This window comes from Borostomias antarcticus, assembly GCF_949987555.1.
Source record: "Borostomias antarcticus genome assembly, chromosome: 11".
Classification (NCBI taxonomy): domain Eukaryota; kingdom Metazoa; phylum Chordata; class Actinopteri; order Stomiiformes; family Stomiidae; genus Borostomias; species Borostomias antarcticus.
This window is the reverse complement of record NC_140244.1, coordinates 27,528,123-27,542,456: the sequence shown is the minus strand read 5'-3', so window position 1 is coordinate 27,542,456 and position 14,334 is coordinate 27,528,123. Positions and strand designations below refer to the sequence as shown.

General features: G+C 51.3%; 1 protein-coding gene across 1 annotated transcript in view; it reads right to left on the bottom strand.

Moving 5' to 3' along the window:
- The window catches only part of sars1 (seryl-tRNA synthetase 1), an 18,082-nt gene extending 4,947 nt beyond the window's left edge, over positions 1 to 13,135 (bottom strand). The window contains exons 1-6 of the mRNA XM_084446271.1: positions 12,971 to 13,135; positions 12,256 to 12,326; positions 10,314 to 10,394; positions 8,091 to 8,249; positions 7,364 to 7,507; positions 6,090 to 6,245 (exon numbers count right to left, since the gene is read on the bottom strand). Of these exons, the coding sequence (XP_084302397.1) occupies positions 6,090 to 6,245; positions 7,364 to 7,507; positions 8,091 to 8,249; positions 10,314 to 10,394; positions 12,256 to 12,326; positions 12,971 to 13,106 (747 nt within the window). The 5' untranslated portion in view covers positions 13,107 to 13,135. The remainder of the gene's footprint in view (positions 1 to 6,089; positions 6,246 to 7,363; positions 7,508 to 8,090; positions 8,250 to 10,313; positions 10,395 to 12,255; positions 12,327 to 12,970) is intronic.
- Positions 13,136 to 14,334: the final 1,199 nt, after the last annotated feature.

Genomic DNA, 14,334 nt, shown 5'->3' with positions numbered 1-14,334 from the left:
CGTTGATGGTCTCTCTCCAGACTCTAATATCACGTTGATGGTCTCTCTCCAGACTCAAATATCACGTTGATGGTCTCTCTCCAGACTCAAATATCACGTTGATGGTCTCTCTCCAGACTCAAATATCACGTTGATGGTCTCTCTCCAGACTCAAATATCACGTTGATGGTCTCTCTCCAGACTCTAATATCACGTTGATGGTCTCTCTCCAGACTCAAATATCACGTTGATGGTCTCTCTCCAGACTCTAATATCACGTTGATGGTCTCTCTCCAGACTCAAATATCACGTTGATGGTCTCTCTCCAGACTCAAATATCACGTTGATGGTCTCTCTCCAGACTCAAATATCACGTTGATGGTCTCTCTCCAGACTCTAATATCACGTTGATGGTCTCTCTCCAGACTCAAATATCACGGTGATGGTCTCTCTCCAGACTCTAATATCACGTTGATGGTCTCTCTCCAGACTCTAATATCACGTTGATGGTCTCTCTCCAGACTCTAATATCACGTTGATGGTCTCTCTCCAGACTCTAATATCACGTTGATGGTCTCTCTCCAGACTCTAATATCACGTTGATGGTCTCTCCACACTCTAATATCACGTTGATGGTCTCTCTCCAGACTCTAATATCACGTTGATGGTCTCTCCACACTCTAATATCACGTTGATGGTCTCTCTCCAGACTCTAATATATCGTTGAATCGCTGCGCTCCTCATACTACATAATAGAGTCTGAGCCACTCCTCATACTACATAATAGAGTCTGAGCCACTCCTCATACTACATAATAGAGTCTGAGCCACTCCTCATACTACATAATAGAGTCTTAACCACTCCTCACACTACATAATAGAGTCTGAGCCCCTCCTCATACTACATAATAGAGTCTGAGCCTCTCCTCATACTACATAATAGAGTCTGAGCCTCTCCTCATACTACATAATAGAGTCTGAGCCTCTCCTCATACTACATAATAGAGTCTGAGCCACTCCTCATACTACATAATAGAGTCTGAGCCACTCCTCATACTACATAATAGAGTCTTAACCACTCCTCACACTACATAATAGAGTCTGAGCCACATAATAGAGTCTGAGCCACTCCTCACACTACATAATAGAGTCTGAGCCACTCCTCATACTACATAATAGAGTCTGAGCCTCTCCTCATGCTACATAATAGAGTCTGAGCCACTCCTCATACTACATAATAGAGTCTGAGCCACTCCTCATACTACATAATAGAGTCTGAGCCTCTCCTCATACTACATAATAGAGTCTGAGCCACTCCTCATACTACATAATAGAGTCTGAGCCACTCCTCATACTACATAATAGAGTCTTAACCACTCCTCACACTACATAATAGAGTCTGAGCCACATAATAGAGTCTGAGCCACTCCTCACACTACATAATAGAGTCTGAGCCACTCCTCACACTACATAATAGAGTCTGAGCCACTCCTCATACTACATAATAGAGTCTGAGCCACTCCTCATACTACATAATAGAGTCTGAGCCTCTCCTCATACTACATAATAGAGTCTGAGCCACTCCTCATACTACATAATAGAGTCTGAGCCCCTCCTCATACTACATAATAGAGTCTGAGACACATAATAGAGTCTGAGCCACTCCTCATACTACATAATAGAGTCTGAGCCACTCCGCAGCTCAAGCTGGTGTTCTGAAGGCGTATCGACGGATCAGAATTGAACGAGTGACGGGTCGTAACAGCAAATGAGACGCTAGCCCAGGTCAGATGGGCGGGGCATATCTATGGGTTTCATTGTTTATTTGGTAGGGACACTGTAACCCTAACCCTAACCCTCTAACCCTAACCCTCTAACCCTAACCCTCTAACCCTAACCCTCTAACCCTAACCCTAACCCTCTAACCCTAACCCTAACCCTCTAACCCAGGGGTGTCAAACTCATTTTGCTTCAGGGGCCACATAGAGCCCAATCTGATCTCAAGTGGGCCGGGCCAGTAAAATAATAGCAAAATAACCTAGAAATAACGTCAACTCCAAATCTTTACCTTTGTTTTTCAATATTTCAATATTATGCCTTAATTTATCATTTAGCCTATATATGTGCATTATAACTCACAGATCACAGTGGATCTACAAAGGCACAAAACATTTATTCACAGATAGGCCTATGGAACTGAAAAAATGGAATTTCACTTTGATTAAAACAACTTGTTTATTTTAATGTACAGTAGATACATTTTCCCATCTGACCACCTGAACTGACTCACCACACTATGCACAAACTAAAGTGGGAGCTATGAAGAACGTTATCACCCTGCCTTGTAAATGTATTAAATTTGTACATTTCAAAAACCCATAAAAGTGATAGCAGTGCATGAGCAATAGAGTTACACCAGACCAAACTATTTTGTGCTGAAGTTGCTGACTGATATTATACTGCACAATGTTCATGGTCTTTAAATATTACATTACCACAGTAAATGTTATTTTTAACAGAACTGTATTCTTCAGAGTGCTCTCATCAATTGCAACCGAAAATGCAACAAATGACTTGACTTTGTGATTCATTTGGCTGTCCAAGTCTGCCGAGAGATCTGAAATTCTATCTGCGACAGTGTTCCTCGTTAGGCTAATGTTGGCAAAGGCCTGTCGCTTTTCAGGGCACACGATTTCTGCAGCCTTCAGCATGTTTTCACGAACTCGCCCTCAGAAAATGGCTTGGATCCTAACATTAACTCGTTAGCAATAAGGTAGCTAGCTTTCACCGCTGCATCACTGACCTCTCGGCTACGGGTAAAAACAGACTGCTGTTTCTTCAGACCCACTAACAATTCATTTATCTTCTCTATTCTCAGTTGTCCTCGCAAATGGTTGTATTTTTCACCATGATGAGTCTCATAGTGGCGTCGAATATTATATTCCTTGAGCACTGAAACTTGCTGATTACACACCAAGCACACAGGTTTCCCTTTCACTTCTGTGAATAAATAAGAATCAGTCCATTTTTCTTGGAAAACTCTGCACTCTGTGTCAACTTTTCTCCGTTTTGACAGACATTTTGGTAATGACGGTGCAACCGTGGGTAATTTTGACAACAAGAGCTTAATAACGATAAGGCAAGATTGCCAGATGATTCTGGGCGCGTTGCTGTCACGTGCGGTTTATTTCCGGATCTCTCGTTATGTCAGTGCGACCTCTGCTGGACAAATTTGGAATATCTGTTCCTTTTTATTAATTTTGGACGTCGTCTCGTGGGCCGGTTTGAACCATCTGGCGGGCCGGTTTTGGCCCGCGGGCCGTATGTTTGACACCCCTGCTCTAACCCTAACCCTAACCCTAACACTAACCCTCTAACCCTAACCCTCTAACCCTAACCCTGACCCTGACCCTAACCCTCTAACCCTAACCCTAACCCTCTAACCCTAACCCTCTAACCCTCACCCTAACCCTCTAACCCTGACCCTCTAACCCTGACCCTCTAACCCTCTAACCCTAACCCTCTAACCCTAACCCTCTAACCCTGTACAAATGCACCAGAATCAGCCAAGAACGCTAGTTTTCATCTGTAGTCACAAAGTGGGAACGCCTGATCAAGGAAGTCGTTACTGATTGGTGTCGCCAGGATTCCAGCGCTACCAATGAACTGCCAGGATTTGAGCACCAGATTTTAGCATGAAGTGTCCCAGACCCGGAGATCAGCAGCATGCAGTAACGTAGTTAGCGTAGTTAGCGTAGTTAGCGTAGTTAACGTAGTTAGCGTAGTTAGCGTAGTTAGCGTAGTTAGCGTAGTTAGCGTAGCTCACGTAGCGAGAGCTCTCATGGTCTGGCGTTGAGACTAGTCCAATGACGTCTGGACTGGTTTTCCCTGTCAAGTTCTTCCCTGTAGGAAGTTTTAAAGTTCCCTTTAAGTCTAGTTAACTGAGACCTAAAACAACTAAATCGATCCTAATTTCAGTTCATTTGAGTTAAGTAATTAACCACAGGGCAGGAGTCTGTCTCCTGGTTCCTTAGCGTGAGGCAGCTTGATGTACAAGTCCACCCCCTGGACATGATGCTAGTATGAACAAGTACACCCCATGGACATGACGCTAGTATGAACAAGTACCCCCCCTGGACATGACGCTAGTATGTACAAGTACCCCCCCTGGACATGACGCTAGTATGTACAAGTCCACCCCCTGGACATGATGCTAGTATGTACAAGTACACCCCCTGGACATGACGCTAGTATGTAAGAGTACACCCCCTGGACATGACGCTAGTATGTACAAGTACACCCCCTGGACATGACGCTAGTATGTACAAGTCCACCCCCTGGACATGACGCTAGTATGTACAAGTACACCCCCTGGACATGACGCTAGTATGTAAGAGTACACCCCCTGGACATGACGCTAGTATGTACAAGTACACCCCCTGGACATGATGCTAGTATGAACAAGTACCCCCCCTGGACATGACGCTAGTATGTACAAGTACCCCCCCTGGACATGACGCTAGTATGTACAAGTACACCCCCTGGACATGACGTTAGTATGTACAAGTCCACCCCCTGGACATGGTGCTAGTATGTACAAGTCCACCCCCTGGACATGACGCTAGTATGTACAAGTCCACCCCCTGGACATGACGTTAGTATGTACAAGTACACCCCCTGGACATGACGCTAGTATGTACAAGTACCCCCCCTGGACATGGTGCTAGTATGTACAAGTCCACCCCCTGGACATGACGCTAGTATGTACAAGTCCACCCCCTGGACATGACGCTAGTATGTACTAGTACACCCCCTGGACATGACGCTAGTATGTACAAGTCCACCCCCTGGACATGACGCTAGTATGTACAAGTACCCCCCCTGGACATGACGCTAGTATGAACAAGTACACCCCCTGGACATGACGCTAGTATGAACAAGTACCCCCCCTGGACATGACGCTAGTATGTACAAGTACCCCCCCTGGACATGACGCTAGTATGTACAAGTACACCCCCTGGACATGATGCTAGTATGAACAAGTCCACCCCCTGGACATGACGCTAGTATGAACAAGTCCACCCCCTGGACATGACGCTAGTATGAACAAGTCCACCCCCTGGACATGACGCTAGTATGTACAAGTCCACCCCCTGGACATGACGCTAGTATGAACAAGTACCCCCCCTGGACATGACGCTAGTATGAACAAGTCCACCCCCTGGACATGACGCTAGTATGAACAAGTCCACCCCCTGGACATGACGCTAGTATGTACAAGTACACCCCCTGGACATGACGCTAGTATGAACAAGTCCACCCCCTGGACATGACGCTAGTATGAACAAGTCCACCCCCTGGACATGACGCTAGTATGAACAAGTACACCCCCTGGACATGACGCTAGTATGAACAAGTACACCCCCTGGACATGACGCTAGTATGTACTAGTACACCCCTGGACATGACGCTAGTATGTACAAGTCCACCCCCTGGACATGACGCTAGTATGTACTAGTACACCCCTGGACATGACACTAGTATGTACTAGTACACCCCTGGACATGACGCTAGTATGTACAAGTCCACCCCCTGGACATGACGCTAGTATGTACAAGTCCACCCCCTGGACATGACACTAGTATGTACTAGTACACCCCTGGACATGACGCTAGTATGTACAAGTCCACCCCCTGGACATGACGCTAGTATGTACAAGTCCACCCCCTGGACATGACGCTAGTATGTACAAGTCCACCCCCTGGACATGACGCTAGTATGTACAAGTGCACCCCCTGGACATGACGCTAGTATGTACTAGTACCCCCCCTGGACATGATGCTAGTATGTAAGAGTACACCCCCTGGACATGACGCTAGTATATCACAGGGACTTCCCCCAATCCAGCCCTTCATATTGAGCCATAATGGGTACCATTTCTTATAGTCTCGGCCGGGGATCGAACCCCCAACCCACACTGAGCTGGTCAGTCTTAACCTAAAATAGCAGTGGAGTGTCTGGTGGCCAGGTGGGTGTGGAGGGGGCGTGTCCAGGTGGGCGTGGAGGGGGCGTGTCCGTGGCCAGGTGGGCGTGGAGGAGGCGTGTCCGTACCTTGTAGAGCTCATCATCGAACTGGCTGAGCTGGGCCACCTCCTGCATCACCTCCTTCCTCATGAAGAAGGGCGTGTAGAGGGGGGTGTACTGCTTACTGTACAGCAGCCGCAGCGCCATGTTGATCAGGGCCTGCTCCAGGAACACCAGGGGACCCTGGGGGGGGGAGGGGAGGAGGGGGAGGAGGAGAGGAGGAGGAGAGGAGGAGGAGGGGAGGAGGAGGGGGAAGAGGGGAGGAGGAGGAGGAGGAGGGGAGGAGGAGGGGAGGAGGAGAGGAGGAGGGGAGGAAGGGGAAGAGGGGAGGAGGGGGAAGAGGGGAGGAGGAGGGGAGGAGGAGGAGAGGAAGAGGGGGGGAGAGGGGAGGAGGAGGAGGAGGAGGAGGGGAGGAGGGGAGGAGGAGGAGGGGGAAGAGGGGAGGAGGGGAGGAGGAGGAGGGGAGGAGGAGGAGGAGGAGAGGAGGAGGAGGAGAGGAGGAGGAGGAGGAGGGGGAAGAGGGGAGGAGGAGGGGAGGAGGAGGAGAGGAGGAGAGGAGGGGAGGAGGAGGAGGAGGGGAGGAGGAGGAGAGGAGGAGGAGGGGGAAGAGGGGAGGAGGAGGAGGGGAGGAGGGGAGGAGGGGAGGAGAGGAGGAGGGGAGGAGGAGAGGAGGAGGAGGGGGAAGAGGGGAGGAGGAGGGGAGGAGGAGGGGAGGAGGAGGAGAGGAGGAGGGGGAAGAGGGGAGGAGGAGGGGAGGAGGAGGAGAGGAGGAGGGGGAAGAGGGGAGGAGGAGGGGAGGAGGAGGAGAGGAGGAGGGGGAAGAGGGGAGGAGGAGGGGAGGAGGAGGAGGAGGGGAGGAGGAGGAGGGGGAAGAGGGGAGGAGGAGGGGAGGAGGAGGAGGAGGAGAGGATGGAGGGATTATCATCCTGGTGAAATCGATGGAACAGGACAGAGCGTGGAGGCCGAGTGTGGCTGAGGTTGTTCTGGTGTTGAGTCAGCATGGTTCTGGTGTTGAGTCAGCATGGTTCTGGTGTTGGGTCAGCATGGTTCTGGTGCTGGGTCAGCATGGTTCTGGTGTTGGGTCAGCATGGTTCTGGTGTTGGGTCAGCATGGTTCTGGGTCAGCATGGTTCTGGTGTTGGGTCAGCATGGTTCTGGGTCAGCATGGTTCTGGTGCTGGGTCAGCAGAGGGACTGTGTGTGTGTGTATCTGACCCTAACATTGGAAGCGTGTGTGTGTGTGTGACCCTGACCTTGAGGAAGTGTGTGTGTGTGTGTGTGTGTGTGTGTGTGTGTGTGTCACCTTGAGGAAGTACCCCCTGCTCCCGGCCACCACGGCGCCCTTCTCCCCCTCGTATCCATCCACCATGACGACCAGGTCCACGTGGGAGTACCTCCTCTGGGAGGAGCAGTCTCCCCAGGTACGCTCCACCCTGTTATCTGCATCCTGCCGGGGAGGGGGGCACGGGAGAGGGGGGAGGGGAGGGGAGGGGAGGGGAGGGGAGGGGAGGGGAGGGGAGGGGAGGGGAGGGGAGGGGAGGGGAGGGAGGGGACAGGGGAGAGAACAACAAACAATATTTAGGACAAGATGAAATAATTCATCTGTTTTTGACATGTGGAATTGAGTAATAAGAGTTTATCTGTTTACCGTTACCGTACATTACAACCGTATCGTTACCGTACATTACATGGGACGAATAAAGGAACCATGAATCTTTATCTTATGACCTCCACCAGGTGACAGGTTCCGGATGAGGAGGAGGAGGAGGAAGAGGAGGAGGAGGAAGAGGAGGATGAAGAGGAGGATGAGGAGGAGGATGATGAAGAGGAGGAGGAAGAGGAGGTGGAGGATGAAGAGGAGGAGGAGGAGGAGGAAGAGGAGGAGGAAGAGGAGGATGAAGAGGAGGAGGAGGAGGAGGAGGAAGAGGAGGAGGAGGAAGAGGAGGTGGAGGAGGATGAGGAGGATGAGGAGGATGAAGAGGAGGAGGAGGAGGAGTAGTGTGTGATGTCAGAGAGCCAGACACGCCCACCTCGTCGTTGCTGATGGGGACGGAGGGGTGCAGCAGGTTGCCGATCTCCCGGAGGAAGTCGAAGCGCTCGGCCTCCAGCCTGGTCCTCTCCCCGTCCGTCCTCTGGACCGCCTCCTCCACCAGCACACGCACCTGCTTCACCTGGCTGACCGTCAGGGCCTGGGGGCGGGGCTCAGGTGAGAGGGACATCCAAACAGGACTCACGGCCCAGTGCACTGAGCACACTTTATGAGTGTGTGTCCATCATACCGAAAGTGTGTGTGTGTGTGTGTGTGTGTTTATGAGTGTGTGTCCATCATACCGAGTGTGTGTGTGTGTGTTAGTGTTGTCAAAAATATTGATTTTTCGATTCATATCGATTCTGAATATTTAAAACAGTTTCAATACTAATTTCCCGCAATATCGATATTTTCCACACTATCGATACCAGCTGGCTTTCTCGCTCTGTCTTCTCTCCTACAGCGAGTTGTTGACACACAGGCACACACACACAGGCACACACACACAGGCACACACACGCTGCTGCTCTGCACACATGGCCCCGCCCCCTCCCCCTCACAGACCTGTCTGGTCAACAAATCCTCTCACTCGCTCCGAAGATGGCAAGTGCAGAGCCTCCGCGACTCTGGATAAAGAAAACAGCAGAAGTGCTGTTTGGAAGTACTTCGGGTTTGAAGCAAATGACGAAGGAAAAGCTAAAGATGCCACGAAGCCCATTTGCAAGCGTTGTTCCAGAGTAGTGCCAACGAAAGGTGCAAACACAACACATTTAGCAAAACACCTCTAGGACCGACACGCGGATCTCTATAAAGAATTTAGAGAGGGTGACAGCTCCACTTTCAACATCACTGAAACATTAAACAAGATGGCCCAGTAAACTATTAACTTTAGTTTAATACATGAACTCTAGTTTCATACATCCATGAGCTTGCTATCGAAACGCCGCATTGACTGTGTGGGGGGGGGCGGTAGATAAGATAGCTAACGTGAAGCTAAACTAGCTAGCTAATCCCCCTCAAAGCTATCCAGCAATGGGCCAAAGCAGTCAATGTGGCGTCTGAATAGCTGAGGGGAATTAGCTAGCTAGCTACTAGCTAGCTCATGGATGTAAACTAGAGCTAGTTAGCTTAGCTTCGAGAATGGCTGTTGGGCTAACAGGACAGCACCAGCTATCAAGCCTGAGGAATCTTGAGTTAATGGTCAGTAAATCAACTTAGATGCTGTTATGCTTAACACACAGTACTATTAACTTTACTTAATTTCTAAGATTAGATTAGATAATAGAGTTATCTAAAGAAAGTCTGATGCAAAATCAAATGAAACCAAGAAACTGAACAGGGCTGTAGCAGAGTACATATGCATGGATCAGGTCCCCGTGTATACTGTTGAGAAACCTGGGTTCAGACAACTTCTTGGACAGTTAAATAACAAGTATGCCCTTCCTTCACGGAATCATTTCATGTACACTGAAATCCCCGCCCTATACAATGAAACAAAAGATAAAATCATGGAGAGCCTTGGGGGGGGAAACCCTTCTTTTCATGCACCACTGACCTGTGGACCAGCAGGGCCACATCCACATTCATGGCAGTAACTCTGCAGTTTATAACAGAATCCTGGGACATTCAGAGCTGGTGTTTGGGCTGTGTTGGGCTGCACTCAGAGCACACAGGGGACAGCTTGAGGGAGGCGTTGGAGGAGATGGTACATGAAACATGGGAGCTGGACATGTCAAATATGGCTGGCATCACCACTGATAATGCCTCAAATAACAAAAAACCATTTCAGCAGGACTTCACATGGGTCCCCTGCTTTGGGCACAACCTACACCTAGCCATTAGCAAGGGCCTGGATATAGACCGTGTGTCTGGAGCGCTGTCGAGGCTGAGGAAGACAGTGTCTGCTTTCAGCAGGTCAAAAAATCGAAAATTTTATGCCCTCAATGTTGTCAATTTCTCCCTGTGGTATCGAAAATGGTATCGAGTATCGATACTTTTCAAGGTATCGTATCGACGTTAGAAATTCCAGTATCGTGACAACACTAGTGTGTGTGTCCATCATACCGAGTGTGTGTGTGTGTGTGTGTGTGTGTCCATCATACCGAGTGTGTGTGTGTGTGTGTGTGTCCATCATACCGAGAGTGTGTGTGTGTGTGTGTGTGTCCATCATACCGAGAGTGTGTGTGTGTGTGTGTGTGTGTGTGTGTGTGTGTGTCCATCATACCGAGAGTGTGTCTGCAGTCAGGGCCTCCAGGTTCTGGGCCTCCTCAGGTACGGACTCATCATCCCCCACAGGTTCCTTCTTCTACACACACACACACACACACACACACACACACACACAAACAGAGAGACACAAACACACAGATACACACACAAACACACAGAGACACAAACACACAGATACACACACACACACACAGAGACACAAACACACAGATACACACACACACACACACACACACACAAACACACAGATACAGAAACAGACACACACACAAACGGGTTGAAATGTGATTATGGAACGTAATAAATAAATAACTCAGAACCTCTTAATAACTAAGGACAGGGAAGACCCTCGCTCAGGGAAGACCCTCGCTCAGGGAAGACCCTCCCTCAGGGAAGACCCTCCCTCAGGGAAGACCCTCCCTCAGGGAAGACCCTCCCTCAGGGAAGACCCTCCCTCAGGGAAGACCCTCGCTCAGGGAAGACCCTCGCTCAGGGAAGACCCTCCCTCAGGGAAGACCCTCGCTCAGGGAAGACCCTCCCTCAGGGAAGACCCTCGCTCAGGGAAGACCCTCCCTCAGGGAAGACCCTCGCTCAGGGAAGACCCTCCCTCAGGGAAGACCGTCGCTCAGGGAAGACCCTCACTCAGGGAAGACCCTCCCTCAGGGAAGACCCTCGCTCAGGGAAGACCCTCGGTCAGGGAAGACCCTCGCTCAGGGAAGACCCTCGCTCAGGGAAGACCCTCCCTCAGGGAAGACCCTCCCTCAGGGAAGACCCTCGGTCAGGGAAGACCCTCCCTCAGGGAAGACCCTCCCTCAGGGAAGACCCTCGCTCAGGGAAGACCCTCGCTCAGGGAAGACCCTCCCTCAGGGAAGACCCTCCCTCAGGGAAGACCCTCGCTCAGGGAAGACCCTCCCTCAGGGAAGACCCTCGCTCAGGGAAGACCCTCCCTCAGGGAAGACCCTCCCTCAGGGAAGACCCTCGCTCAGGGAAGACCCTCGCTCAGGGAAGACCCTCCCTCAGGGAAGACCCTCGCTCAGGGAAGACCCTCCCTCAGGGAAGACCCTCGCTCAGGGAAGACCCTCCCTCAGGGAAGACCCTCCCTCAGGGAAGACCCTCGCTCAGGGAAGACCCTCGCTCAGGGAAGACCCTCCCTCAGGGAAGACCGTCGCTCAGGGAAGACCCTCACTCAGGGAAGACCCTCCCTCAGGGAAGACCCTCGCTCAGGGAAGACCCTCGGTCAGGGAAGACCCTCGCTCAGGGAAGACCCTCGCTCAGGGAAGACCCTCCCTCAGGGAAGACCCTCCCTCAGGGAAGACCCTCGGTCAGGGAAGACCCTCGCTCAGGGAAGACCCTCCCTCAGGGAAGACCCTCGCTCAGGGAAGACCCTCGCTCAGGGAAGACCCGGTCAGGGAAGACCCTCGGTCAGGGAAGACCCTCGCTCAGGGAAGACCCTCGCTCAGGGAAGACCCTCGCTCAGGGAAGACCCTCATCTGTGGCGAGACGCAGTCTCTCTTGCTCTGTTTGCCACCAGCTGGACTTTTGATTTGAATATGAAGAAGCAGAGACTGGTCTGCTGGTCCACCAGTACCCCCTGACTGTCTGCTGGTCCACCAGTACCCTGACTATCTGCTGGTCCACCAGTACCCTGACTGTCTGCTGGTCCACCAGTACCCTGACTATCTGCTGGTCCACCAGTACCCTGACTATCTGCTGGTCCACCAGTACCCTGACTGTCTGCTGGTCCACCAGTACCCTGACTGTCTGCTGGTCCACCAGTACCCCCTGACTATCTGCTGGTCCACCAGTACCCTGACTATCTGCTGGTCCACCAGTACCCCCTGACTATCTGCTGGTCTGGGCTCCACCAGTACTGTCTGTCTCCCTGCCTAACCTCTAACCCCTGACCCTAACCCCTTACCCTAACCCAACCCTCCTACCTTCATCTTCTCCCCGATGCTCTTGCTGCACAGGTTCTTGGCCTTGTTCAGGTTGTCTGCAGTGAAGCGACCTGCAGGAGGAGAACAGGGGATCTGTCAGAGTAGACCGTGTGTGTGTTCACAAGAGAGAGAGAGAGAGAGCGTGTGTGTGTGTGTGTTCACAAGAGAGAGAGAGAGAGAGAGAGAGAGAGAGTGTGTGTGTGTGTGTGTGTGTGTGTGTGTGTGTGTGTGAGTGTGATGCGTCTCTAGGTGCAGCTAATTAGCTAGCTTGCTTAATCTTTATTAAGGCCCTTGAGTACAACGAAATACACAAAGCAGCCCAGTAGCACAGTGTGAGTTTGCATAATGCTGAGAAGATGAGCTCTTAGTGAAGCAGCCGCGGTGCCACCGGGCCGGGCGGGGTTAGGGAGGGAAGGGAGGGATTGCATCAGACTGAGCGGAATGAATAGGATGACGCACCGTATGGACACACACACACACTGAACAAACCCACAGCTAACTAAACCACAGCTAACTAAACCATAGCCTCGCACCACCCTGCTAACTAGCCGGAAAAATCATGACAACTTTTCTCTGGAATTGAATAAACAGTTGTGTGTCTCACCACCGTGTCTAGCGTGTCCAGGGGGACAGAACGAGCATGCGGGTCATTCATCCAGCAGGCTGGTTAGCATGCTAGCTAGCACCAGAGGTCTGGCTTCATTAAAACACTCACATTTCCTCCACTCTGTGTCCGCGTTCACCAGTTTATCCACCAGCGTCTCATCTTTGAACCTCTTCCTCTGCGTCTCTCTGATGAGTTCAGGATCTCCGCCCTTATCGGTGCGGAACAGGTCCAGGTCGAGCACCATGGCGGGGTGGGGTTAGCTGGGTTAGCTTAGCACGCTGCGGACTGAGGGACGGGATGCGGAACAGGAGCGTGCAGCCGGCGGGGCGGAGCTTAGCAGGCCAGCCAATCAGAACCGGTGTTTAGCAGGCCAGCCAATCAGAACCGGTGTTACGACGTTTTCTGCGACCGCAGTATTTTGTGACCCTGCTAGAGGGCGCTGTTGCATGGTAGACTATGGCAGCCGCCAGAAACGGTGTTTGTTGCTGGCTCTCTGATGATCCATGAATAGTTTTGACCAAGTAAAGATGACAGGATGCTGAATCACCATAAAGCATTTGGTTGGATTTTGATGTATTTATTGTGCAGGTAGCAACCTGGTGAAGAAGGCTCAGCAGAGGATCTACTTTCTGTGACAGCTGAAGAAATTCAACCTGCCACGGACCATGATGGTACAGATCTACACCTCCATCATCGAGTCCATCCTCACCTCCTCCATCACCACCTGGTTCCATCCTCCCCTCCTCCATCACCACCTGGTTCCATCCTCACCTTCTCCATCACCACCTGGTTCCATCCTCACCTCCTCCATCACCACCTGGTTCCATCCTCACCTCCTCCATCACCACCTGGTTCCATCCTCACCTCCTCCATCACCACCTGGTTCCATCCTCACCTCCTCCATCACCACCTGGTTCCATCCTCACCTCCTCCATCACCACCTGGTTCCATCCTCACCTCCATCACCACCTGGTTCCATCCTCACCACCTCCATCACCACCTGGTTCCATCCTCACCTCCTCCATCACCACCTGGTTCCATCCTCACCTCCTCCATCACCACCTGGTTCCATCCTCACCTCCATCACCACCTGGTTCCATCCTCACCTCCTCCATCACCACCTGGTTCCATCCTCACCTCCTCCATCACCACCTGGTTCCATCCTCACCTCCTCCATCACCACCTGGTTCCACCCTCACCTCCTCCATCACCACCTCTGACTCTCTCTCTCCCCTCTGACTCTCTCCTCTCTGACTCTCTCTCCTCTGACTCTCTCTCCTCTGAGTCTCTCCTCTCTGACTCTCTCCTCTCTGACTCTCTCCTCTCTGACGCGTCAGAAACATTTTGGAGTGGATCTGAATCACGGGGTCCACAAACCTCCCAAACATGGCCGGACATTCTCCCCCATTCATCTTTTGGACTTGGGGAGCGAAACATTCCCCTCATTTCCAGAGGGGGGATTTAAACAGCCA